The 24,958-nt window shown below is 38.9% G+C and overlaps 1 protein-coding gene and 1 long non-coding RNA gene across 2 annotated transcripts in view; one reads left to right on the top strand and one right to left on the bottom strand.

Moving 5' to 3' along the window:
- LOC114152249 (uncharacterized) overlaps positions 1-24,958 on the top strand; it is a 55,579-nt gene that overhangs the window by 19,007 nt on the left and 11,614 nt on the right. The gene's annotated exons all lie outside the window — the stretch shown is intronic.
- LOC114152248 (zinc finger protein 503-like) lies at positions 13,080-15,589 on the bottom strand. Its single transcript, XM_028030073.1, has 2 exons — positions 15,004-15,589; positions 13,080-14,618 (listed from the first exon to the last, which is right to left on the bottom strand). Exons 1-2 carry the CDS (start codon positions 15,259-15,261, stop codon positions 13,224-13,226), a joined length of 1,653 nt encoding a protein of 550 aa, XP_027885874.1. The 5' UTR covers positions 15,262-15,589; the 3' UTR covers positions 13,080-13,223.

The raw sequence follows: 24,958 nt of genomic DNA, 5'->3' as shown, positions 1-24,958 counted from the left end.
TTTGGGTCTTCTGCATTGTTGGGTCTGATGTTTTTCATCTTCCTCTTGACAATATGCTTTGGATTGTCTATGGAGTTCAGGTCACCCTAGTCTGATGGCCACTCAAGCACAGTAACACCACCACAAAGACAGCTTTTGGTACCTTTGGAAGTTTGATGCCAAGTCCTGTTGGAAACAGCATCTCAATGAAGCTTGTCAGCAGAAGGAATCATCAAGAGCTCAAAAAATTTCTGGTAATAATAATTTCTTTAATAATCAACGTTCCTAAAGCATTTTATTAGATCTGACATTTGGCATTTTTCCACATGCATGCTTGGATGTAACCTTATTAAATGGTCATAAAGAAGGACTTGTAATGCTGATCTACGCCTATTGAAACGTGTTGGCTCTACTGCAAGCATTTATATTGCTTCCAAATGCCTGCAGGGTGTCCTTAAAACACATACTTGAGCAGCCAGAGCTGTAAACATATGTTCGAGTCATTTTAATGTTCTTAACTGAGGTGCACTTAACTGGAAAATAATCTAACATCAGTGTAAGCATATTTTTATTTTTTTTATTTTATTTTTTTTTCTCCGAAGAGTTTTTGCAGTGCTAGTGGCTCGTATTTTTTCGACAGTAGGCAGACAGGAAAGAGGGTGAGGAGAGGGGGAAGACATGCGGCAAAGGTCGTCGGGACCGGGAGTCGAACCCGCGACGTCCGCGTCGAGGACTAAGGCCTCCAAACGTGGGGCGTGCTAACTCCCTGCGCCACCACAGCACGCCCCCATATTTTTATTTTTTAACTGATAAGGAGTACCTTTTTTCCTTTTTAGAGGTGTCCTGTCCTGATATGTTAAGCAAGCAGTATTGTGAGTCTGGTTTCCTTACCGTGTCACAATAGATTTTTTTATAACTATGGGAAAAGGGATTGTGCCTTCATATAATTAATCTAAATAATTAAAGGTGCAACAGACTGCCTCTGGTGCAAGAAGCCATCAGTCTGCGACAATTACAAAAATACACTACGATGGCAAGAGTGGAACAAATATGGAAGGGGATGAGACCAGAGAGAAAAGGGAAGAAATAAACAGGCCAAAAAGTGATCCAATTTATTGGAGAGATCCCAAGCAAAACCCACTTCAGAGAACAAAAAACCCCCACAAAGATCTGTATTTATGAACCCCAAGATAAAAAGAAATAGTCTGTGGTCTGTAAGACAAAAGTGCAGCGAACGTAGCATATTAGAAGGTATAACTTGTGTAGGTTATGTCAATGTTCTAGATTTAACTATAAAAAATATACTGGACAACAATACAATTTGTTTTAACATTTGCCTGAAAATGAATCGACAATTACCAGAACAGAAAAAGTTCTGTGGACTAATGGGACAAAAGTGGAATGTATTTGAAATTTGTTAGTCCCATTACACCTTCACTAACAACCAACAACATTTCAGAACAAAATCAACAGTAAAACATGATTATGGCAGTGTAATGATCTGGAATGCTGTTTACATCCCAGACAAGTTGTTTTCAAGCAGAAAATGGTGAAAATTTATTTCTGCCTGTCAGTCACTCAGTCAGTCAAGCCACCCAAGTTTTTGTGTGATCTAATCAAAGTCTGGACTTGAATCAAATTGAGATCTTGTCAAACAAGATATTTATTCTTGAAAACCTCCTGTGGCTGAATTAAGACAATTCTTTAAGGAATACTTTACCAGAATTCCTCCACTGAGATGTATGTGACCGATCAGGTATCACAAAAACTTAACTTGTTTTCACCAAAACTAATTTGGTGAGCTTTTCAGATTAGTGAGCAATTATATTTCCACATAGGGTCAGTTTGCTTTGAATAGCTTTTGTTTTTACTTAATAAATCATAATTTAAAAACTGATTTAAAGGAAAGGTTTCCCCACCAAGCAGGACACTGAAATAAACCAGACAGGGCAGTGACAACTTATTCTGAATTCATTGTGTTTTTCTCTCTCCTATATCTTTATCAATCAGAATTAAGGAGTCTGATTAAAGCCTTAAACGAGTGGAGACACATAAGTGGAGACACTCTCTGCAGTGCAGGCCCAAAAGCTATAACAGGGCAGTATCAGAGGAGACTTAATTGTCAAGGTTATGACTTGGAGGATGATTGATATGGGGCCAGGCTGTTTTTGTCAGCCTGTCAGGTGGCTGGAATGTTTAATGTTCTCATTATTGGTTGCTCTGTTGTGTATATTTCTCTGTCAGCGCTGCCGAGCCATCTGAACTGCCAGAGCACTTCAAAAAGCCTCGGGTCATCCGTCTTCCTCCTGACGCCCCGAATGTTCAGCCTCAGCTGAGTGCCAGTGATTTGTTATGACTTTAGAGCCAGCTGACAGACAGGTCTCCTATAAAAAAAGCATGCACCCATTTCCCTTTTTGTCGTGTAGTGAAAGCATCAGTCCTCCTGTAACTGGAAGAGGGAGGAGGGGTCTGCTGCCACAGGAAGCTGGCATCTGACAGTTGTATCATCTTTCTAATTTGCAGGCAGGATGACGAAGTATTTTGTTCTTTTTTTTTTCTCAATGTGGATTTTGACTCTCACAGGTCACCATCTGTTTGTGGAACGCCACAGGGGAAGCAAAAGCTAAGGACTGATCACTATATTAAGGCTGACTGTCATATTCATCATTAGCAGAGTGTATGTTGAGTGATGGCAGAGAACATCATGGGAGGAATGCTGATGGCCGTCCAGCCAGGCAAAGAAAGTGAGAGATGAAATGTTGAAGACAAGAGGAAGAAAAACAGAATCCAAATCTTAATACCTTTCCCAGGCCCTTTCCAAGATTGATTGTTTTTCTGCTGATCTAATTTTGGATCATACAAAAACAACCCATTTGTCTTAAAGAAAAATGATCTGCTACACGGTGCAGATGGATTTTTCTTTCCTCTTTTTTCTGTTGTACGAAAGCTGGAAAAGATTAAAGAGAAACTCTGCTCCTCAGCTATAATTACAAGCTGTAGATTACTCTGTCACTTCAACCAGATGGCAGGCTCGATTCTGCAGGCCCTTCTGTATATTAATGGACAGCAGTATGTTATATTTGACTTAGGAAAGTTAAATGTCCATAACCTGTAATGTTCTACCAGCTGGTACTGTGCTTTCCCCCCTTCTTTTGGGTCCACTTGGCATATTTCATATGCATCTTTATTGAAGGGGAATTTCTTCTCTCCATTTTCCATCATTGTCACTCCAGTGGTAAATGTTATTTTTCACCCTGGGAGGGAAAAAAACCTCCCCAAGTTGTGTCCACAGCTAATTTCCTCATCGAGGCTCGAGCAATAATTTTGGCACTAAAGCTGTCACACTCAGCGAGGTGCAGCAGTTCGATTGTAACTTTATTAGACTGTCGACCTGACTGTGAACATGGCAAGACTGTAAGTTAGCAAATCTAATTATCAAAGGGGAAAATGGCTGCTAACATAATTTGAAGGTCATATGTCAGTTGCTGTATGAATACAAACATATTCATACAGCTTCAAACTTCACACATTTTTTTCCAAGTGTTTTTATTAAGTAGTTATGTAACACACGTCCTGTGTAATTATAGTGTGGAAACAAAAAGATGGATCGTTTTTAAAAACTTTTTTTTACAAATAAAAATAAAAAGAATATGACAGATTTGTACTGGGACCTCTATGCAAGTTGCCTTTGCATAAATCCATTGTCTTGCACTTATACAGGATTAGGTTGCAGGGGCAACAGATTCAGGAAAGAGCCCCAGACGCCCCTTTCCCCAGCAACATACTGCAGTTCCTTCTGGGGTATCGCTAAAGCAGAACTATATTGACCCTTTGCAACTCTGTCAGATGATCGCCAAGGCGCCATGACAGACATTGGAAGTGAGGGATGAAAGTACTGAACAAAGTGACTGCGATTGTTTTCCCATGTAGCTTGTGTCAATGGCTTCTACTTGTTCAAGTTGAGCTAATTTGTCTGTGGAAGTAGTACACACCTACTTACAAAGGTTGGAAATAGTTAGCTTAGAAACCGTCCCAAACCTTCACTCTTCTGATGTGTTTGTTGATTTGATCAGATCTGCCTGAATTCACACGACATGATTTATGCCACTGTTATAAATGGTATTTCCCCTTACACTGAATCAGTGTAAGGGGAAAAGCATACTTTTGTATGCTTTTGTAATAGCATACAAAAGTCTAAATGCTTACTACAGGGGTGTCCAAACTTTTTGCAAAGAGGGCCAGATTTGATCAAGTGAAGATGCCCGGGGGCCAATAGTTTGTTCAGACATTTTTTAACTACAAAAGTTTCATTCACATACACACTGTTATAAAACAATTTTCATTGTCACAATTATCTTTATTTTTCAAATGACAAAAAAACAAATATAAGCCACTCAGGCAAATGAGAACAACTCTAAAAACCCAAATTCTGCCTTTCTTTCATATCTGGAGAGTCAGATAACATTGAACAAACTGTATGAAATACCTTAAATTTACATGAGTTTAAAAATATCTTTGCCTCAAGAACATTTTAAACAGCAGTTATAAGTAATGCAAAGTTGTCTGTTATTATTAAATCTTAAAACAAGTGAATTCTGCTCATCATTTACAATATCTTTCAGAAAGTAATAGTTTGTCACATCTACAGGTTCATAACCAAATCTTACTCAAGAGTTTAATAAAAATAAGTGCCATAAATCCAGGTGCATAAATGTTCTTTTGGCTCTTCACTGCTGATAGTGACAGACGTTTATAAAACCGAAGCTGCGGGCCGTATGAAATCTGACCGCGGGCCGTGATTGGCCCCCGGGCCGGACTTTGGACATGCCTGGCTTACTATTTTGTTTTCGTACAAAATAGTACGAAAATCAAGGTGTTTTGTTTTGCCTTTTATAAAGGCTAGAAAATGGTTTTTCTTCAACAAGAAATTTGGTTATTTTGTTTATGAAACAGTGACAAACGTATAAGTTCATAGTCTTAATTCTGTGATGTAAACAACATTATTCTCAATGTAAATACTCATATAATGTTGGCAGTGATGACAACAATGTATGTTTGTATGATTAGTTCCATTTTGGGGACGGTTTTATGTTCATGTTTTAACATGTTTCAGATTTATATGTGTTTTCCTCATTTTTTCTGATTGGGGGGCGTCTGGGGCTCTTTCCTGAATCTGTTGCCCCTGCAACCTAATCCTGTATAAGTGCAATGATAGTCGGACATTATCTCCATGGTTGCTAGTGGTTAGATGCGTACCTTCTCCATAATATGATATTTGATTGTATCTTGCTAAACGTACATAGTCATGAAGTATATGAATCTTCTTACCTTGTAAAAGGTGTTCACTGCAAAATCTTGAATACACCAAAGGCTTCCAGTCCTTATGATTAATGGTTGCTATCCATCGCCATTTTCTTTCCTCATCAAAACATTTACAATAAAATGACAATTTTGGTTTACACCCTTGTCTGTGTAGCTGATCACACAGCATCCTTTGGATATTTTTACCTATATTAACAGAACAACTCTACAAATCTGACCTTTAGGATAAAGTAGAAACGTTATGCACACATTTACCTACCATTTCACAGTTAGACCAACACAAAGTAAAGCATATCACGCAAAATAGCAGTAAAATTGACATTTCTGGTTGTAACCTGATAAAATCTGCAAGATTTCATAAAGAAATGCTTTTGAAGGCACAGTGGCCTATAGTTAATGTGCTCATGTAATACTACAAAAATCTCTGTAAAATGTTCCTCCTGCTTGGTGTGATTTAAGGCTACTTTGTTAAAGAAATTGATTGTCTGTGTCTTTAGATGTCAGTTCGAAGAGATTGCAGAAAACTTGAAGAGGCAATGAACACATGTTTGCCAGAAGAAACTCCCTTCATGAATATGCCAAGCCTAAATTTAACCCAACAGCAAGGGGATGGAGGGGGGATGTTTGGCCGCGTTTCCCAGCTTGAGAGCACGAACAGCAAAGAAGCACAATACCAGCGTGTCATACATTTAAACACGGCTAAATTAAAGGCTGTTTACCGTTCGCAGAGGCCATTCATCTTACTCAACGCTGGTCTGCTTCTTGCAAATTTGTCAGTAAGAGCTTCCACATGCCAAGTAAAAAGGAAAGGGAAAAAGTTGGGGGTTATCAGAGCCGGGTTTTTATAGCGTGTCTCTTCAGTCAGCCTGTAGTTAATTAGCCACCTCCACACAATAAGGCCATAAGTCATTAATCACCCTGAACTGTAGCAGGAGTCGACTTCACTGTGAGCAAGACGTTCGGAGACAAAAAGTTTGCCGCCTATGACAGGCTTCAAAATGGCCCCTGTCAGCGGTGTTTAAATTATAGGGCATGTCGAGTGCTGAAAGACAAGAGCCCACTGTTTAACTCACTGTTGCTCTTTCCTTTGCTTTGTGTGTTGACAAGCTCACTTCAAAAAGAAAATCCCTCCACCCCTTCACTGTGCTTCCCAATCGGATAGCTTTATGGTTTTTGCACACAGAGTTCTTCACGTTGGGATAATCTCTGTATACCAAGCTTACTTCCTCCGCTTTATGAGGCAGCATTAATTGAAGAGGACAAGCTCCAAAGGTCAGCAGCTCACTGAAACCCAGCTTTAACTCTGTGTTCCTGGCGTTTACTTGCTCCGTCAAAAGGAGGAAATGATGGGCCGATGATAAATTCGGGGTCTTGTTTGGAGAAGCAAAAAGCCTTTCTCCAGTGAAAATAAACCGCATGTTTCGCCGGATGATGGAAGACACGCTTTTCAGCCGAGTGAACATGCAAAAGGTCATAATTTTCCCCCCACCCCTCCTTTGTGTCTATAAACAGAGATCTGCTTGCTTTTCCAGAGAACATAAGCACAGAGGAAGGTTTACTCAAAGCAGCAAATGTTTGTGTAACTCTGGGGGAAATCCCGTGATTGCATCATTAATATTACTGACAAAAGGGTGCTAAACTCATTATGCGACTGCAACATCAGTGACAAGTGTTTGAAAGTGTGTTGATCTATGTATCGCATGCATATGGAAAACATGATTCTTCATACAGAACCAGAGGCGTTTTTGAGAGGAAACACTGGTTTGGCGATGTCCTCTGCCTTTATTCACGAGAGGCCGCGGACGGAGAAACACATGGCCCCCAGCTGGGATAAAACTACCATTTTTAACAAAAATTCCTGTCTGTAAAGTACTGCTTTGCACTGAACTGTTCATGTCCAGGTGGAAAACTGCACATTGCGTTCACGCTACAGTAAAAAGCAGTCACAAAGCCGAATATTGTTGCATATTATAGCTGTAACTGACATTTAGATCCACAAATAGCAGAAAGATTGATGGTGTTTAACAGTCACTAAGGTGATGGAATAAACAGCAACTTAAGTAGAAACTCGTGATGTGGCTCTGGCCCCTGTTGACCTTTAATTAAGTCGAATTGAAGCTCAGAAAATAAAAACTAATAGTACTGTGGAACTCATTTCAGGGTAGAGGCTGGGAAACCATAGAGTTTTTGCAACAGCTTATGACTCCTTTTAAGCACAGTGAAGGATCTGTGATTCTGTGGGCCTGGGTCTCTCCCAAAGCCCGTTGCAACCCAAATGTATGCTTTGTATGCCTTATATGTTAAAAAGATAGTAGACTCAACCAAAAACCTAAAACTGTGTTGTCAGTGTTCAATCTGCTGACAGTGTGGCCAGTTTTAAATCCCACCTCAACGATGTTCGATTGAAAACATGACAAGATTAACGCATAAATTGTTCACTAGTCACAAAACCTACATTTTTCAATGGTCTAACAGCTGTCCTGCTGGTAAAATGGGGTTTCAACAAGCTGCTAACAATTATACCACCAGTGTTTGTTTTTTTTTTTTAAAGGACCTCATGGCTTGCTTTTCCAGAGAACATAAGCACAGAGGAAGCTTTTTACTCATCTTTTCCAAGAGTGCAAAAACATTTGACCATGAATGGAACTGAATGAAAAGCATGTCTATGTATGATCTCTGGTTCACGTTCCCCTCAGGGCTGGGGTTATCCCTTTTGCTTGTGCACACTTTTTTCTTCCACTAAGCTTTCCTGTAATATACTTGGTACAGCAGCCTGTGAACAGACACTTTCTGTTGCAATGACCTTTAGTTTTATACCCTGCTTGTCTAGAGTGCTACGACGCTCATGTTAACATGGACTGCGTAGGCCATATTGTGGTCACAAAATAAGATTTTTAAACTCTTTTTGTTGGTATTACATTATATTCAGATTTTAAGATAATTATTTTTTCCTATTAGCTGGAAATCAAAATGAGAAAATAAACATGTTAAACAGATCACGGTAATATTCTGTATAATTTTCACCTCTTGAACTGAATTACTGAAAGTTTCAATGATTTTCTAATTTAATAAGATTCCTGGAGAATTCTGATTTCCAGTTTTCCTTGAGGTCCCAACTTGTTGATTGCTGTTTTCTTTTCCTCTACGGTCTATAACACAGAAAAGAAAACATGTTGCTGGTTCCTTAAAAGAAGAAATTATGTGCAATCCAGAAAATGAAGAAGTTGCAAGATTTTCCCCATTTATGCATTAAACTTTCATCACATTTTTATCAAACTAAAAGACTGCATCAAGCTACATGATATTGTGTTTAAATACAGAAAGTGGTGGAAGTTTTATTTATTTATTTATTTATTTTTTGCTGGAGGTTTCTTCCTGTTAAAGGAGAGTTTTTCCTCTCCACTGTCGCTACATGCATGCTCAGTAGAAGAGACAGCTGCAAAGTCAATGACACAACACAAACGATTGTCTACTGTCGCTACACACTCGTCCAGTAGGAGTGAATCCTGCAAGTCAATGGCTTGATGCAATACACTGCTTTTTAAACCAATTCCAATAATAAATTGAACTTATTGCATTGTTTGATTACTAGGATAAATTGGAAAGTTTGATTGGATAAATTTACCTTTTTTTGTGAAGTACCTCGAGATGAAGTTAAAGAAAGTGGCCAAATGCTATTAGTGTAACATTAGACTAATGCTCTTCACTACAAAGTGCTTGTTTCTTCCAAAATAGCTTTTTGTTTTTGCTATTTTAGTGGCTTCCATAGTTTTCCATTGTTACCCAAAGCAACAACAAAAAACTGTAGCAATTCAATCTAAGCCCATATTAAAACAAAAGTGTAAGAGGATTCTTACAATTACTAGTAAATCATTCAATATGCATCAATTTATAGCTTCTATCAGAAACCGATCAACTATTATCAATCATTCCTTAAATTTTTAGTTTAAGTTTTGAAAATCATCTCAAGACCTGTGATTTGTTGTCCACGTCTCACATTGTGTTCCTGGGCTCACCTAACTTACAGAACAATTGATAATTTAAGACCAAAGATCATTTGCACTTCTACACTTATTACATGAAGTCTTTATAGGTGAAGTTTTCCTCCCTGATTGCCTGCAAACAGTTTAAAGTTGTTTTTAGTAATGCAAAGTTACTCAAAGAAGAAACATATTTGCTTATTTCTGTACTTACTGATACTTTCTACACTTTGTTGGAAAGTATATGCATCTTAATAACCTAAGTTTAGAAAGACTAACAATTTTGTATAATCTATCAATTTAGATAATAAAGACTAAAAATACAGCTAAAAAAAGTCTATTATAGCCAACTTATAAACATTCATCAATAATGGCTAATTTCCTCACACATATGGCTCATTTTTAGTTCTACATAATGCATATGAATGTACGTGACAGCAACTCTTCATTGATTTAAAGGGAAAAAAAACATTACCAAACAAATAACTTAAGATGCATCTTGAAAAGAACCTAAATATTGACTTTAAAAAATGTGTCATATTTTTTTGATTGAGATACTTTGCTATAAAAAAACATGATTTGGGTGCAGGATTTTTTTTTTTTTTTTTTTTTTGCATTGTTGTAATTTAAAATACCATTAGCATTATCTCTGTGCACACTAATTGGTAGCTTTTCAGTTCGTCAGCTCATATTTTGTCTAATTTTTTTCAGTTTGATCTAAAGTTGTTTCATTAAAACACTTTAAACAGGGATATTGAAGCATCAACTGCTTAATTCAATAAATGTTTCCAGACTAAATGTAATACATGCTATTACACAAGCCAGAACTACCATGTAAATATTCCCTTTAAGATCATTTAATTCTACACATGCTTGCATTCCATTGCTAAATTTAAAAGAATTTATCCCCTTAATGGATTTGAGGAAAATCTACAGAATAAATAGTTGACAAGTTTATCTGCTGGTTCATGTGTGAATCAATACCACAGCGTCACACATCAATTAACCTCTGAGAAATGCCTCTTGAGATCTCTGCCCCATTTGTTCACATCATGTTAATGGTGCTGTTTTTAGTAAAACAGGAATGCATCACGTCTATGACCCACGCTGGCTTCATGGCTGGCTGGCTGCAGTGCTGAATCGCGGCTTTAGTGCCATCTATCACCAGGCTATGTTTAGGGCCTCATCTGCATGACGGATGGGCGGGTTTGATGAATACGACGTCTGACCGCGCTGATTCTTTTTTTTTTTCTTCCCCTTATTGCTGGAGAATAGTCTGATTTACTGAGGATGGATAATGACACTGTTGGCTTGATTTAGCTGATTTGTTTTAAGGGACTGATTAACTTTTAAAGGTCTGTGCTTCACAGCCTCATTAGAGCAATCACAAAAAGCTCTGGAAACATTTTACATCTGAGTCACTGTAAATTTTGGTTTCGAGGTTTGCCACTCGGTCATATTAGAAGCTTGTCTGTCTTAAGGTGAATCAATTATCAGTAAGATGAAGGAGATTCAGAGGGTTTTACTGAAGTAGATTTGCTGAAATAACACAATATACATATGTCATGATATACAGCGTTTGCTTTTTTCAAACCATCAATTGGTTCCAAATCCTTTTAATGAGGTTCTCACAGATTTTCACAGCTCTGTGAAGCATAGAGTAGCACAGTTCAGCCCCTCCCCCACCCATTGCTGTACACTGCAGGTCAGCTGACAGAAAACAACCTCTGAAACATTTCGCTTGCTCACAAAAATTTAATTCAACTGTTATTAAATATTTCAAGATCCAACATTTATATATGGGAGCTGAAGTTGCACTTCCGATTAGTCATATAGTTACTGCTGCTTTAAAACTTTGACTGGTTGTAATACATTTTTACTCTTCACCAGTGAAACATTTTAAATTAAATTTTCCTTCATTAAGCTCAGGATGATGAAGGTGCATAGCTTAGTTTTGCAGTTAATTGTACAAGTATTTACTAATTAACTAAATACTCTGACACTTTTTAACAATCAACCACATAGAGGTGTTAGTAGTCCCCAAAGCAATCAATTAAGTCTCAGTAAAAAATAAATAAATAAAAGGAAGTTATTTTTATTAAATTCTAGCTTTTTTCCTGAAGATACTGACAAGGATAAGTTTAGAAATGGATACAGGTAATGTGTTTCGCAATTTTAAACTCATTTGAATCAGTGATCATTCATTTTGTCTATAAGTAATGCAATGAAGGTATTAAGAGCTCTCTAAGATTAATAATTCAAACTGCAAAACAACCGAAAACAAATTTATCATACCAAGGATCTTTTTTTTAAGCTCAAGTGTGCGTGCGTGGGCATGCGTGCAGGTGTGTGTGTGTGTGTGTGGTATCCCACCCCAACTTGGCTCTTGACAAAAATTTTAAACAGGATGATTTTTGCTTAATTTTTAATTGTGGCAGTTCTCAGCTTTTTGCTAAATGCCTGATTATTAGTTTTAAAAATTTGCTAAGTGCTGCCTCGCCTTACATTTTTCTGAGTACCACAAAATAAAAATGGACACTGTCTGGTCAAATTTGGGATGTCAACAGAATTGCACAGTGCCCTGCCTGGTGCCACTAATAAGCAATGAGACAACCAACCCAAGAGAAACATACAGTTTACAAACTGCAAGCTTCAGTAGTTAACTGCTGGCTCTACTGGAGCAGGTAGCCCCACTTATTGAGTAGCTTATCAGTCTTTAATTCCTGTGGCAATCTGTGAAGAGCAAAAAAGAAAAAGTTATTTTCTGTGCACAAAACACTAAAAATTGGTAATTAATTTAGTATTTTCTTCTGTATTTTCATTTTTGTCTATGTAATACAGCTGTAATTACTTTAATGGACTAATTGTTGCTTAGTTGTTATTTTTTTAAAATAAAAACAATTAAATTGTTCTGTTTTGGTTTTAAGCATTTTTTTTAAATTACCATGAGAATAAAGGAGCATGCCTGTCACCAGCTCATAAAATCCAGGCTGCAACTAAAAGTAGGTGCTATTTTTTTTTCTTTAATATTGAATTTTTTTTAACCTTCCTTTTACAACCTCAATTCACATATAAATTAGGTTTATATGTGAATAAACATTAACATTAGGTTAATGTTAAAAAACCCCATTAATTATTAAAATACATTTGAAGCTTTAGAATAAAAAACCCTGTGTGACATTCAGTGTTTGTTGAATTGCATACAACAGCAATACGAAAGATTAATGGAGAGCATGCTCAGATGCATGATTGAAAATCACAGCTTTTCACCAAATGTGTACTTCTGAATACATAGCTTAAAATATTTATTTATTTATTTTTTACTAATTTAGATATAAAAACACTGCTTTTTGTTATTTTGATCTTTTGTGACTTTCTGAAAATAAACTCTAAAACTGACAATATTTAAAATAAAGTTAATATACATATATATGTATAAATAATAAAATCAGAGAAACTTAAAAAAATATTGATGTGTTCTCCAGAGCTTGACTAGACCCAATTAATTTAATTTTTTATTTAATCAAATCTTGAGTCTAAAGTAAAACAATAAAGATAAAAACCAGCTGTTTTTAGAGCTGTGTGACGATCAAAATATGGGGCTTAATGCAACATTTACCTCTGCAAAATAAATCCATTGCACATCTGAAGGAGTAAGTTTCTCATATTGTTTTTTTTCCCTCTACCTGTTTTTAAAACTTAGTCAACAATTAAGTTTGGATTCAGAATTTAAAATCATATTTACATTTACTAAATACAAACATTTCTTGTATAAAATAAAGCACGTTGAGGCTTATAAAATGTATATTATAATATTTTTTTTTATTTTAGTCACGCTTGAAGCTATCGCAAATAAATACACTGATCCCGGCGTGGATTCAGTCCCAATATAAAACTCATTGGGCCTAAATTATTCTGTTATAAATGTGTAATTCTCCGACTTCACTGGTATCCTAAGGCAGAGGCTGTCGTCAGTCTTTGCCCGTACAGGGCGTACGGGGAATAATAAGGCCCTGTGGCCGCGGGCACCGGAACCGGGGCCCCTGGAGCGGGCAGAGGGCTCTTTGAGTACGGGTGATAGCGGCTGCTGAGTCCGAGCGGGTGGTGGGGGCCCCGGAGGGCCAGCGCACTGGGGCTGCCTGGACTGCCGTTTGAAGGGATGTGCATGTGACAGGCCATGGCAGCTGCTGCAGCCGCGTTCGCGAGTGTGGCGGAGCCCGGGTACCCGGATATCAACTTCTCCGTCCCGGCGAAGGAGGTGTGAGTCCGCAGGTGGCTAAGAAGCTCCTCTGAGGAAGAGAAGCGCTTATCGCAGGGTCCGTTAGCAGATACCCAGTTGCAAACATGCGGCAGGGGGTCGTTGGGCAACATAAAGCCGTAAGGGTACAGGGGGTGTCCGCTGAAAGACGGGGCTGAGGAATGCACACCATGCAGGGGGTGTGTTGGATACATGAGCGGGTATCCAGACTTCAGAGCGGCGTCGTGCGCGCAGTTTGCGCCTGACGCGCCGGACAGATGACTGGTGCAGTGGTAGCTCAGGCAGTATGGGTCTCTGCACAGGCTGGCGGACATTAAAGACGGAGGAGAAGCTCCAGCCAGGGGGCTCGACCCCGCTTTACTGCACCCCAACGAGCTGGCGGCCGCGAACTGCGCGCTCAGCAGCTGGCTGCTGGGTTTGGTGGGGTCCAGGGTCATTCCGGGCGGGAGGAAATGCTGCGGGTAACCTGCATACGCTCCTGCTAAACTTCCAGGATAGGAAATACTCGCGGGCGGCAAAGGAAAAACTGTGTGTCCCGGCTTATAGGGGGAGACAGGGGCTACCAGTCCGGTTCCGAGAACGGAGGAGGAGGTAACAGATGTGGAGTCTGATGTAGCAGCCTTGGGTCCAGATGTGCTGTCGTCAGAGGTAATTCCATTTATCCTTTGGCTTCCGCTGCCATCAGTCGTGCCGTTTTTATTGCTATCAGACTCCTTCTTCTCCTCCTTGTCCCCGGTTTTCCCCTCCGACGGTAGAGGCGACACGGAAGTGCAGGAGCTGGGGCTGCCTGTCCTGGGCGTGAACGGCTGGCAGGTGGCGCTAGGCACCCGGAAACCAGTTTTATCTCCACAGATGCTGCTCGACGAGTCCTTCTTCTCTGAAGATTTCGAGTAGGGCTTGAAGCTGGACTTGTCCTCGGCTCCGATGTCGCTCATTTTCAGCGGACCGGATTTGGCCTCCTTGTCGCTGGATCCGCTGGAGGTCACGGAGGAAAGCTTGGAAGAGGACGGGGGGTCCGGCTTTCCGATCTGAGAGCAAGTCTGGGCCAAAAGGGCCAGCGGACTCTTTTTTGCGTCCAACTGTGAAAAATAAAAAAAAGATGTAATAAAGGAATACAAACACGTCAACATGCAAATGTTTGCAGGAGAGCAAAAACGATCGCTTTGCGTATTTTACGCACTGCGCATGAAGTTATCTCGAAGAGAAACTAAATAAACTCATCAGAATGTGCTTATACTAGAATGTTTGCACAACATTAAAGCTTACGTTAGTTTACAGTCACCAGCTTGCTAAATAGTTCAGTATGTGCAGTTATTCCAGATTTAACATCAGAGTTAAATATTTAAAGCGAATAACAGCAAACCTAAAAGTCTGATGCAACATTGTACAAAACCTGCATCGGAAGCTTGACTTTCCTGTGCGCAAAAAAAAAAAAACATTCCCTAAATTTGCTTTAATGCTTACCTCGATGGGACTAACTGGAGTGGACGGCAGAGGCTGGAGGTACTCCGGGTGTAAGATGTGTCCTGCCCGAGCGGTGAGCATTTTCAGCACCTTGATGGGAAGACGGCCGGCTTGGCGAAAGGGATCCGCGGGAGAGACGCAGTGGTGGACGGACAGTCGGCTGATGTTCGCTGCTCCCTTCTCCCCCACCGAGGAGCCGCTCTCCCACGCTGGATTCGTGCTATTTCTCAGAACAGACACCAAGGGCGATGTGATCATGACCCGATTCTCGTACAAATGGTCGGAAAAGACATGTGGAGATCAGAGAAAGCCAGCGGTCAGGATTGTTTTAATGTTAATTAGAGCCTCGCCCAGGAAAAATGCAAAGAAATAATAAATATCCTTAAATCGGAGTCAGAATGAGAGAGCAGAATCCGTGCGTCTTCATCCCCTGCGACGCTTCAGCAGTGTGGGCTCTAGGTCCCAGGGAGAACTTGGTTTAACTGGCAGGAGGGATCACTCCGCCTCCCCCTCCTCCTCAGCGGCGTCTGACTCAGTCCGCAGCCTCCCAATCAAAAAGAGATCCCACCAAATGTGATGGAAGGTGGAAGAAACATGACGTTTCCTACCTCACACTCACGTCTGGTTCAGTTTTCGGCAACATGTGGCCTTTTAATTTGGAGATTTTTATCTGCACATTTGCGTAATTGGAGAACTTACGCATGCGCTGCGCCCCTGCTGCTTGTGTGTGCACGTTTAGGTTTTCTGGAGCAGAATGATCGATAGATAAAGATCATCCAAACACGAATTCCATGAACAGAAGGTATTAAAGAATTTGAGCTCTGTAAGATTTTTCTTTTCATCCTTATTCCAACTCGTTTTTGAAGTTTGTGGAGTTCCTGCATGCAAACACTTCAAAGTTGATGGACCACAGAGGACAGTTTTTTTTTACATACAATTAATAAACGTAATTCAATTAGAACATTATCAGCAAAAGTACTACGGTAAATAACATTCATTAAGTAAAATGCACATCTATTCCTAAAAAGTGACATTCTTTCAGACTTTTATTTAAATTTTTAAGATTATGACTTTTAAGACTAATAAAAACGTATAATTCAGTTTCTTAGTTAAATCCAAATAAAGTACATAATTTACGATCACATATAAATAAGGTTTTGTAGCTCTGAGCAACAACCCAGACCAGTCCCAGAAACTTTTGATGCCGTTTCTGGTTCAGGAGTGACTGAATACAATAGTTGTAGTTGATGTTCTGAATACGTTTGTCCATCTGTAGCCCACGCATAGATATTCTCCCCTAATTTCTTAAATGGACTTCCCCTTTCAGTTCTCCTAAGTTGTGTAAGAGCTTTCCTAATCCTACAGTTGTCACACAGATTTTCCTTCCACTAAACATTTTAATGCAGCAGTCTCTGAACTACCAGCTTGCTTAACAATGATCGTTCTCTCTTTGAGGAAGGTGTCAGTGAGTGTCGGCTGGACAACTGTCATGTCAAAAGTCTGCACACAATGGAAAAGCCTACAGCATGTGAATAGCATCAATGTATTTAATTAAGATCATATTTTATTGTAATTTTATAATATAATGATATTAAGTTTTCAATATCTGAAAGCCATAATAGTCATGTCAGAAACTTTGTGTAGGAGCAGTTCAGAGGGGTTTGAATTAAATTACTGAAATACCTAAACTTTTTTATTTTTATTTTTTTACATGCAGAGATATACCTGCATGAGGCAAAAATTAAAAAAAAAGAGTGTTGCTGCACCATTGTAGATAAAAACCTTCAATATGTAACATCTTTCACATGTGTGTTTCCAAGTAGTTTTCAACTGGGAGGCAAGAAGGGGGCCAATAATAATCTTTGGGTGGCACACCTAAACCAAAAGGCAAAAATAGCTCTTTAATATGAGCTGCAACACACTGTGGTGGTACTTAGTGAGGCGGTGCCAGAAGGTAGTGGTAGATTTAGAAGTGGTGCTTTGTAAAGGATAAAGAAAGACCTAAGCATTTATTAAAAATGAATAAATAAATATTTTATCTTATAGAAATGTGTTATGTTTATTAACAATACTATTAAAAATGCATATAAAACTGGTCAGCCAGAAAATGACAAGTTTAAAGATGTAGCCATTGTCCTCCTTTTCCCTCCTTTTAGTGGCACCTCTGCTCTTTTACATTCTTTTACATTTGCTAGAACTTTGCCCTGTAAATCACTGCTGCCATGCAGGACAGCACACTGAGAGCCTATCCGTCAGCTGTCTGCTATTCTTCTCACTTGTTTTGTCACTTCTCTGTTGGATTTAAAATAAATGAATCCATATATGTTTGGTATAAAGTGAGATGTCCCTTTTCTGCTTCTCCTCCTTCATTTCTACTTTAAAAACTTATCACTGACTGAATACAGTGATAAGTATTTACAAAAACCATAAATTTACCCCAATTTCTCCAAATTCTTGCCCAAAAATGTACTTTTCCTTTTTATTTGAACCATGCTTTAAAATTTCTCCTTTTGCCACCATTAATCACAAGAGATTCCACATTCCTCCCCATCGAAGCAGACCCACTCATCTTATTACTCAATAGCCTATAAATGTCTTGCTGATCAGGCGAAAGTTTAAACATATGCAAGTGTTTTTTGATTGATAACAGGGCTGCTGTTTTCGGCAAGGGCTGTCAGGCTCTGACACAGCGCTTTGAGTTATTAGGGCAGAGAAGGGCGACCATAAATTTCAACCGTCAGGCAAAAAAACTCCTTTTATTGTGGACGTGATGGATGGTTCTCAGCAGCAGACACCAAATTCTCAGCTTTATCCTTAAATGGCTTCCACAGTAAGTCATTAGTTCAAAGCAGAATATTTTACCACCAGTGCTTCGTTATGAATCCTAATGCAAATACAGGTTTGGGTGCCATCATTTGTGACGATCAAACTTTTTTATGACGGGTAATAGTTAATCATAAAAATTGTGGAGGAAATTAAACTTTCAAGAGCAGGGGTGCCTCAAAAGGGTGGCCTGATGGGGCCCACTGATAATCTGCCACTGAAAACTAAAGCAACTTAAAGCTGTTAAGGAAAACCTAATTCAAGCAGCTTGCATCCTGACTAAACTTGTGCTTCTATTATCTGAACAAGTTGAGTCCGTTGTAAGATTTCAAGAATCTGTGCTTTTTAAAAAATATTTCATTTAATATTTTTGAATATGAATTTTGGGCAGCCTTAATTTTATTACTATGACTGATGACGTCCTACGGGACCAGGTCCATATTAAGTAACCTTGCGTGGATCATGTAACTTGTTGAAGGTTGATGTTTGCTGCTGGGCTGATTAGAAAATTTTAAATTAGATTGCGACAGTCCTTATTTTAACAGCAGCTAAACACATGATGAAGCTTAAAAGTAATGTCATTGTGGACACTTTAAAGGTTGCAAGCAGCGGTGGAAGATTAAGATTAAGGTGAGCCCCTGCAACAGTCCTGTTAATCTGTTCTGCCTTTGAAAACTATAACAACCTAAATCTTAAGAAAAATGACAAAAATTTAGGCAGTTTGCGAAGCTTGTTAATGTTCCTTTAACCTTTTCATATTTAGGCACATTGATGACAAATGTAAATATGTTTTATTTGGATTTATGTGATAAACAGAAAGCAGAACATAATTATTGATTCATTTTTTTTCAAATTTAAAAAGAGATGCAATTCCTTTTACTCTAATGCACCTAAATAAATTCCAGAGAAAGCCCTCAGAGGCCACCCAATTCATTCACAAAAAACAGAAATTGTGGGGCACAACTACAAACATATGAAGGGCTTCCACCTGAAGTAATAAGATCATAAGCGAGGCAGCTAAGAGACCTTTAGTAACTCTGGAGGAGATGAAGAAATCCACAGCTATGTTGGTAGAGAACACTCCACAAATATTCCCTTCATCCAAGAGTAGCAGGACTAAATCTATAAGAAATAATATTTGGAGTTTGCCACAAGGCATGTAAGTGTCAAATCAAGCACCTGGAAAAAGTTGATCTGGTCAGATGATCCGAAAATGAATAATTTTGGTCTACATGCATAAGACAATTTATGATGAACATCTAATACTGTGAACATGCCACGCTCATCATATACATGACAGTGGCAGCATCATGCTGGGGATTAATTTATTAATCTTGAACAGGAAGGCTGGTCTGTGTTAATGGGATGATGGATGGAGGTAATGCAGCAAAGGTTCCATAAAGATACCACTCTGGGTGTATACATGGTAAATGTTTCATATTTTTATTTATTAAAATATTTAAAACAAAGTGCAATTTTGCTTTTTATGTTTTCATGTTGGTCTATTATGTAAAATCCAAATAAAACGAATTCAAATTTGTGATTGTAACTTGACAAAATGTGAAACATTTCATGGAGTATGACTATTTTCCCAAGATCCTGCAGGCACTAAAGCTCCTAACATATAGCTTTCAAATAAGAAATGGGGTAGATATGGATGATAAATGCAGCATTATAATGTCAAGCAAATAGAATAAGAAATTCCCTCTTGGTGACATGAAAATTCACCCCTGTGGCAGCCGGCACAGGGTGCGCCACGTCAGCAGCCAGACAGGCCGACTGGATGTGACAGGTAAAAAGGCGAGATGATGGTTGGAAGGTGCTATTGTTTCGCAGTGCTTTCTTGACCTGTCAGGCCCTGGCACTGGAGGGCCTGGATCGAGGACCTCCTTGTCAAGGAAAAAACAGCCTTAAAAGGTTGCTTATCCAGGTTGCGGTGATTGCTCCTGTTTAATTGATTTGCTTTGCGCTGAGGCCTGTCACATTAATAATGGTTAAGTACAGCCTGTGTGTGTCACCCACAGTGGTGCGTCTATCAGGAAATTAACAGCCTTAACTAACTGCCGTCTGTGAAGCGGCGAATGGTGGGATCATATGAGCTACGGCGGTTTTGTGCACAGGCTGAACGCTTTAGTATAACATCCAGCAAAGTTTCTGTTCCCTGCCTATTCAAAATTACATTAGATGTGCTCCCTGGTTCACCTATTAATACATCCCCATGCAGACATACAGTATGGCTACTTTTTAGAGTGCAACACAGAGCTAAAGTCTAGGTAAGGGGTGCAGACTGAATAAAACTCCTACTCTGCACCACTTCTCTACAGCCTTTGACAGATTACTCCAGACATTAAGTCGTTCTGATATTTCCATGACTGACTGACACTTTGAAATTGTTCCCATCACCTTGATAGCATGGTAATGTACCTTGCATGCGGACTGTCTTTAGAGTGCAGGAAATTAGACTCCAAGCTGAAAGTCTCCCTCCCCCACCTTTCAGCCAAATATGACAAGAAAATAGACTGCTTTTCTTTCCTGCCCAGAGAGGGGGGAAGAAAGGGCCCCACAGAAGCCGGCAAAGAATAAGCGGTTATAGGCGAATGTGTCAAGAAGTATTACAGATATTATGTTCTCAAGACACGACATTTGAGATACTTAGAAGTCATACCCATTCTCTCTGACTTCTCAGAGGATATTTTCCTCTTCCCTACTACCTTCTCGTGTCAAAGACCGTAGCGCTGACTTCATTTTGCGAGAGCTCAACTCAAAGGTGACACACAGAACTTACAGTATCTAGCCGGAAGTCAGAGCGCCGGAGCTCAGCTCTGACAGTGAGAGTCAGAAAAGTTGAGTTGCAGCCAAGATGGTGCTGGTTGAAGGGTCTTATTCACTTTGTCTCCTCAATTAGTCAAAGCTGGTCAGGAGCTGAAAGTAAAGCCTACGGAGATGGCGCGCTGTCGTCCACTCGCCGTCAGGTGGGTGAGGATCCCCCCCGTGGGTTGTAGTCATGCTGTAGAGAAGAGTTAACTTCACCTTACCTCCCTGTTAGCACTGGAACCAGCTACTGGATTCAAGCTGACAGCTGCCGTATTACTGGTTTAGAACTTTGTGGAAACTCCAAGGGGCTCATGTCAAACCCAGTTGGCTTTGAGCTGCACAGGAACAAACGTTTTCATGTTGGCTGACATTAAAGTTTGGCGTATAACTTGATTTTACATATTAAGGTTGCAACTGTAAAGTATTTTCTGAAAGTTCTGTGGCTGTCCTGATTTCTCTGGTAATTAAAGATATAGTACAAACAAATCAAACAAGGCCAGAAATCAAAGCATTTTCTAACTTATGCAGTTCAAATTTTCTTCTTCTTTTAACACACCAAACAATGCGACCCATCTTGCCTTTTAAAGTCAGTGTCTCAAATCAGTTTAAAGCACACCATGCAGTGAGATTTCAACTGAGAAGCAATAACTGTAAAATTAACATGACACATCCAGCACTAGATGCTGATCCTTCACATTTGTTCATCTAGATTTAATTTCTGGAGCCTAAGTCAGGGGGTGGAAATGTTCAGGTAGCGTGTTATGACGCTGGAAGCGCTGTGCAGGTCAGGATGAACGTCTGTGACGGGCAGATTATTCAGACTAAAGCAGCCTAAAGAATGATCTTGTCACATTTCACAGTCAGGATTATAGAGATTCACAGGAGGAGCGCTTCAGTCAGGAATTACCGTCATGTGGTCGGCTGGAGACAAGCATGCGAGGTATTTGTCAAAACAGGCTTGGACACTTACTGTTCGGTTTGTCTTCACAGTGATCACGTATCGAAGTAGAAAGTTGTTTCTCTATAATTTGTGTTTTTTCTGTGATATTTGTGTTTTAGTTGCATGCGTTTCACATAAAAAAAAACACTAGAGTCTTTGTGAGTCTTTGGAGACTTTAAAAGTCTCTCATTGTTGGGAAGGATTTTTGGTACACTCCTCTTTAAGTCTCACAATAGATTTTAAATTAGGCTGAGGTTTGAACATTGACTGGGCTCTTCTTGCCATTCTGCTGTAGATTTGTTGCTCCTCTTGAGAAACCAGTTTAATGTGAGATCAATTTGTCTGTCAGATGGTCTCACATTTGATTCTAGAAAACGTCTGTGTGCAGAAAACGTCATGGACAACTCATCGCTTTGTTTTTACATTGTACATTAAGACTAATTGTCTCTACTTTAATGTCATATATCTAAAGAACTTTGTTCCAAAAGTCTGTGTTTAGATGAAGTCATGCGTCTAAATTCTTTTTATAGAGGCCTTTTCCTGGCAACCCTTCAAAACAAGCTACACTTGTTCTGTTTTTCTCTAATTGTCATTTTGTTTGTTTGACATTCTACATGCTAACAAAGGCATGTGAAAACTGAGTTGTAGCTCTTAGTTTTTTGCAGTTTCTCCAAGCAGATTCAACGTGTTAAAAAGGGTTGGAAATATCATGGCTTGAAATCTGATGATATTAAAATACCTCACAGTATTTCTAATTTATTGAAGAGCTTCTGTCAGGCTTGCTAAAAACAACTGGGTGCAAGTAAATTGACAAATGTCTGATGAAAAATAATCAATTTGGCTGAGAATAGTTTCTCAAAAACAATTATAATTTTTTACACCTTTTCAATTTGAATAAAGTGCTGAGTTGCATAGCCACAAATGAACATGCATACTTTTTAAACTAAACACACACAGTTAAACAAGAAGTTTACATACACTATATAAAAAAGAACATTGATCTTTTTTTTCTCCTCACTGTCTGAAGTTAAACTTTTCTGGTTTTTGCTCATTTAAAATGACCAACACTGTTTCTATTTACTAAATATGTCAGATATTTACTTATTAATGTATTCAAAATGAGAAGCTTACATACATTTTCTCAGTTTTTGGTCGCGTTGCTTTTTTTAGCTGTATGATTTGGGTCAAATGTTTTAAGCATTCCTTCACAAGCAAAAAGAATTGTCATAATTTCATCAATTATTTAACAAGTATAAAGCTAACAACATACTTTAAAACAAGATAGCATGGATTTGTCTGCTGCTTGAGGATATCACAACTAACAGATTGCTAGTCATGAATACTAAAAAGATCTTTTTAGAGCTTCTTTGCAGTTTTAAGCGAAAGACCTATAATAATGTATTCCTTTTTCTTTGAGTCAGATATGAATTTGATTATCTCTAGCTAAAAATCTATTGAACTTATACAACTCAAACCAGAAGTGGTTCATTCTAGACTGAACAGAGATTCTTTTGAACACACTTTATTTATGAAAACATAAAAGTACACGTTCAGTGAGTTTCTTTTGGCTTTAAGACTACCTTAGGTTTGTTAAACATTTAATGGCAAAACAAGTAATTCTTATTTTTGCCAAAGCATTTTTCTAGAATCCCTTTTTGTGCTCAACACAATATCACATTTAGTCTCAGGTCTGTTTTCCTTCCAGTCTTAAATGTTTTGCGTGTGAAAATAATGACCTTTTGATTTGAAGTCTCAATCTTAAAAAGACTCATTGGCAGCAACAGTTGCTTCTCTTTTTTCCTGACATTTTTAAAAGGGGCTTGTATCCTCAAGATCAACCAACTGCTCCGAACTCATAAAGGCTGCTGATTTCTCTCTTAAATGCAATTGAATACCTGTAGGGGTGTACTTAGTTTTTGTGCCCCTCCTCCCACCCCCGCCTCCCGTGACTATATGTTGCTCATAGCAGCGCCTGCTATATTTATGTCTCTGCATTTTAAATGAAAACGAGGTTGAGTGTCTTCAGGCGATCAGAATGAGCTATTACCATGATGATTGAAAAGCGAGGGAGCGAGTGAGCTGAAAAGACAAAGTAGAAGAGGCCTGACAAATGAAATCAAACTTCATAAGACCTGCCAGTGGTGTCAGTTGTTATCCATATCTCAAGTGCATTATGGTACTGCAACGCAGTGCACTGCCTTCTCATCTGTCGACTCGGATTCATCACACTCTTGACTGTTTCTTTTAAGTCACAAGTGTCAGTGTGAAGAGGAGTCTTAATTGACATCTGAGTGGCACGGACGTGGAGTGCAGCCTTTATTTTTGTGCCAAGACGGGTTGTGTTGTTTTGATGAGCTATTATTGGCAGAAGCCAGCAGCAGATAGCGGTCGGCCTGGAAATGGGAAGTGACATCAGACAGAGAGGAGCTTGTCATTGTCTTCGGGCGAGTTCAGCCTTGCTGTAAGTTAGGAACAGCCTGTTGAAATGTCACTCTGAGGAATTTCTTATCTCTCGGGAGGAGAAATTTGGGTTGATTTTTGTGAAATTATTTAGACATCTGGCAGCTGGTTGTATTGCTGGCACAGTTTAAGGAAGATTTTGTTTTCTAGTGAATTATATTCCTGTTGAATACAGATGAGCCTCTGGCTGTGCAACTCAAAAATATGTTGTCAATTTTGGGTTTTTTTACATTTTCTGTCAAAACCCTCTGTTCGGATTTGGACTGGAACTGTTTACATAATATTTACTGTAGAAGGCCAGGCCATCCATTATTGGTGTCTAACCTATTCTGTCCTTGCGTCTGTTGTTATGTGAAGCAAGCTGAAACGTTCAATGATCTGATAACAGTTTCAGTAAAAAGGGCTCTTGTTGTCGTCGATGTCACAAGTGGACACTTCAGGTTCTGTGTCATGCATGTTTTACATGCATTTCTCCTTCAACACACCTTAGTTCAAGGAGAACTAAGGTGTGTTCAAGGAATATTTCATGACCAGGTTACCGGTGAACTTTGTTCCAGAAGTAAAAGAAGTTCATAAGATAGAAGAACATTATACAAAGAATATTATACAACTCTACTGGTCATACTCAAGGATACATTTTAGCCAGTTTTGTTCTGTATTTTAGTGGATGAGTGAGGACAGGGACTAAAGTCAACTAAAACACATTTATGTATTGATAATATTGTCATTTATGCAACAATTATAGAAAATTATTCATTGTCATAATAAACAAGCCTACAGTTTCTATAGGTTTTCCTCAAGAATCAACTTCAGCCTGTATTTCTCTATTATTGAATGAGCTATGACCAGGACTAATTAAATCAAAATACATTTATGTTATAATAAAACCTGGTTGTTTCTTCTGTGTTTCCCACCCTT

The sequence above is a fragment of the Xiphophorus couchianus genome, chromosome 10 (assembly GCF_001444195.1).
Source record: "Xiphophorus couchianus chromosome 10, X_couchianus-1.0, whole genome shotgun sequence".
Lineage (NCBI taxonomy): Eukaryota > Metazoa > Chordata > Actinopteri > Cyprinodontiformes > Poeciliidae > Xiphophorus > Xiphophorus couchianus.
Note: the sequence above shows the minus strand (reverse complement) of the source record. Positions and strands in the feature narration are given on the sequence as shown.

Excerpts from the sequence above, each read along its gene's own strand:
- LOC114152248 (XM_028030073.1), bottom strand. The coding sequence starts at position 15,261 with ATGATCACATCGCCCTTGGTGTCTGTTCTGAGAAATAGCACGAATCCA. Across the intron at positions 14,619-15,003 it reads CTCCAGTTAGTCCCATCGAG|TTGGACGCAAAAAAGAGTCC; the intron begins GTAAGCATTAAA and ends TATTTTTCACAG.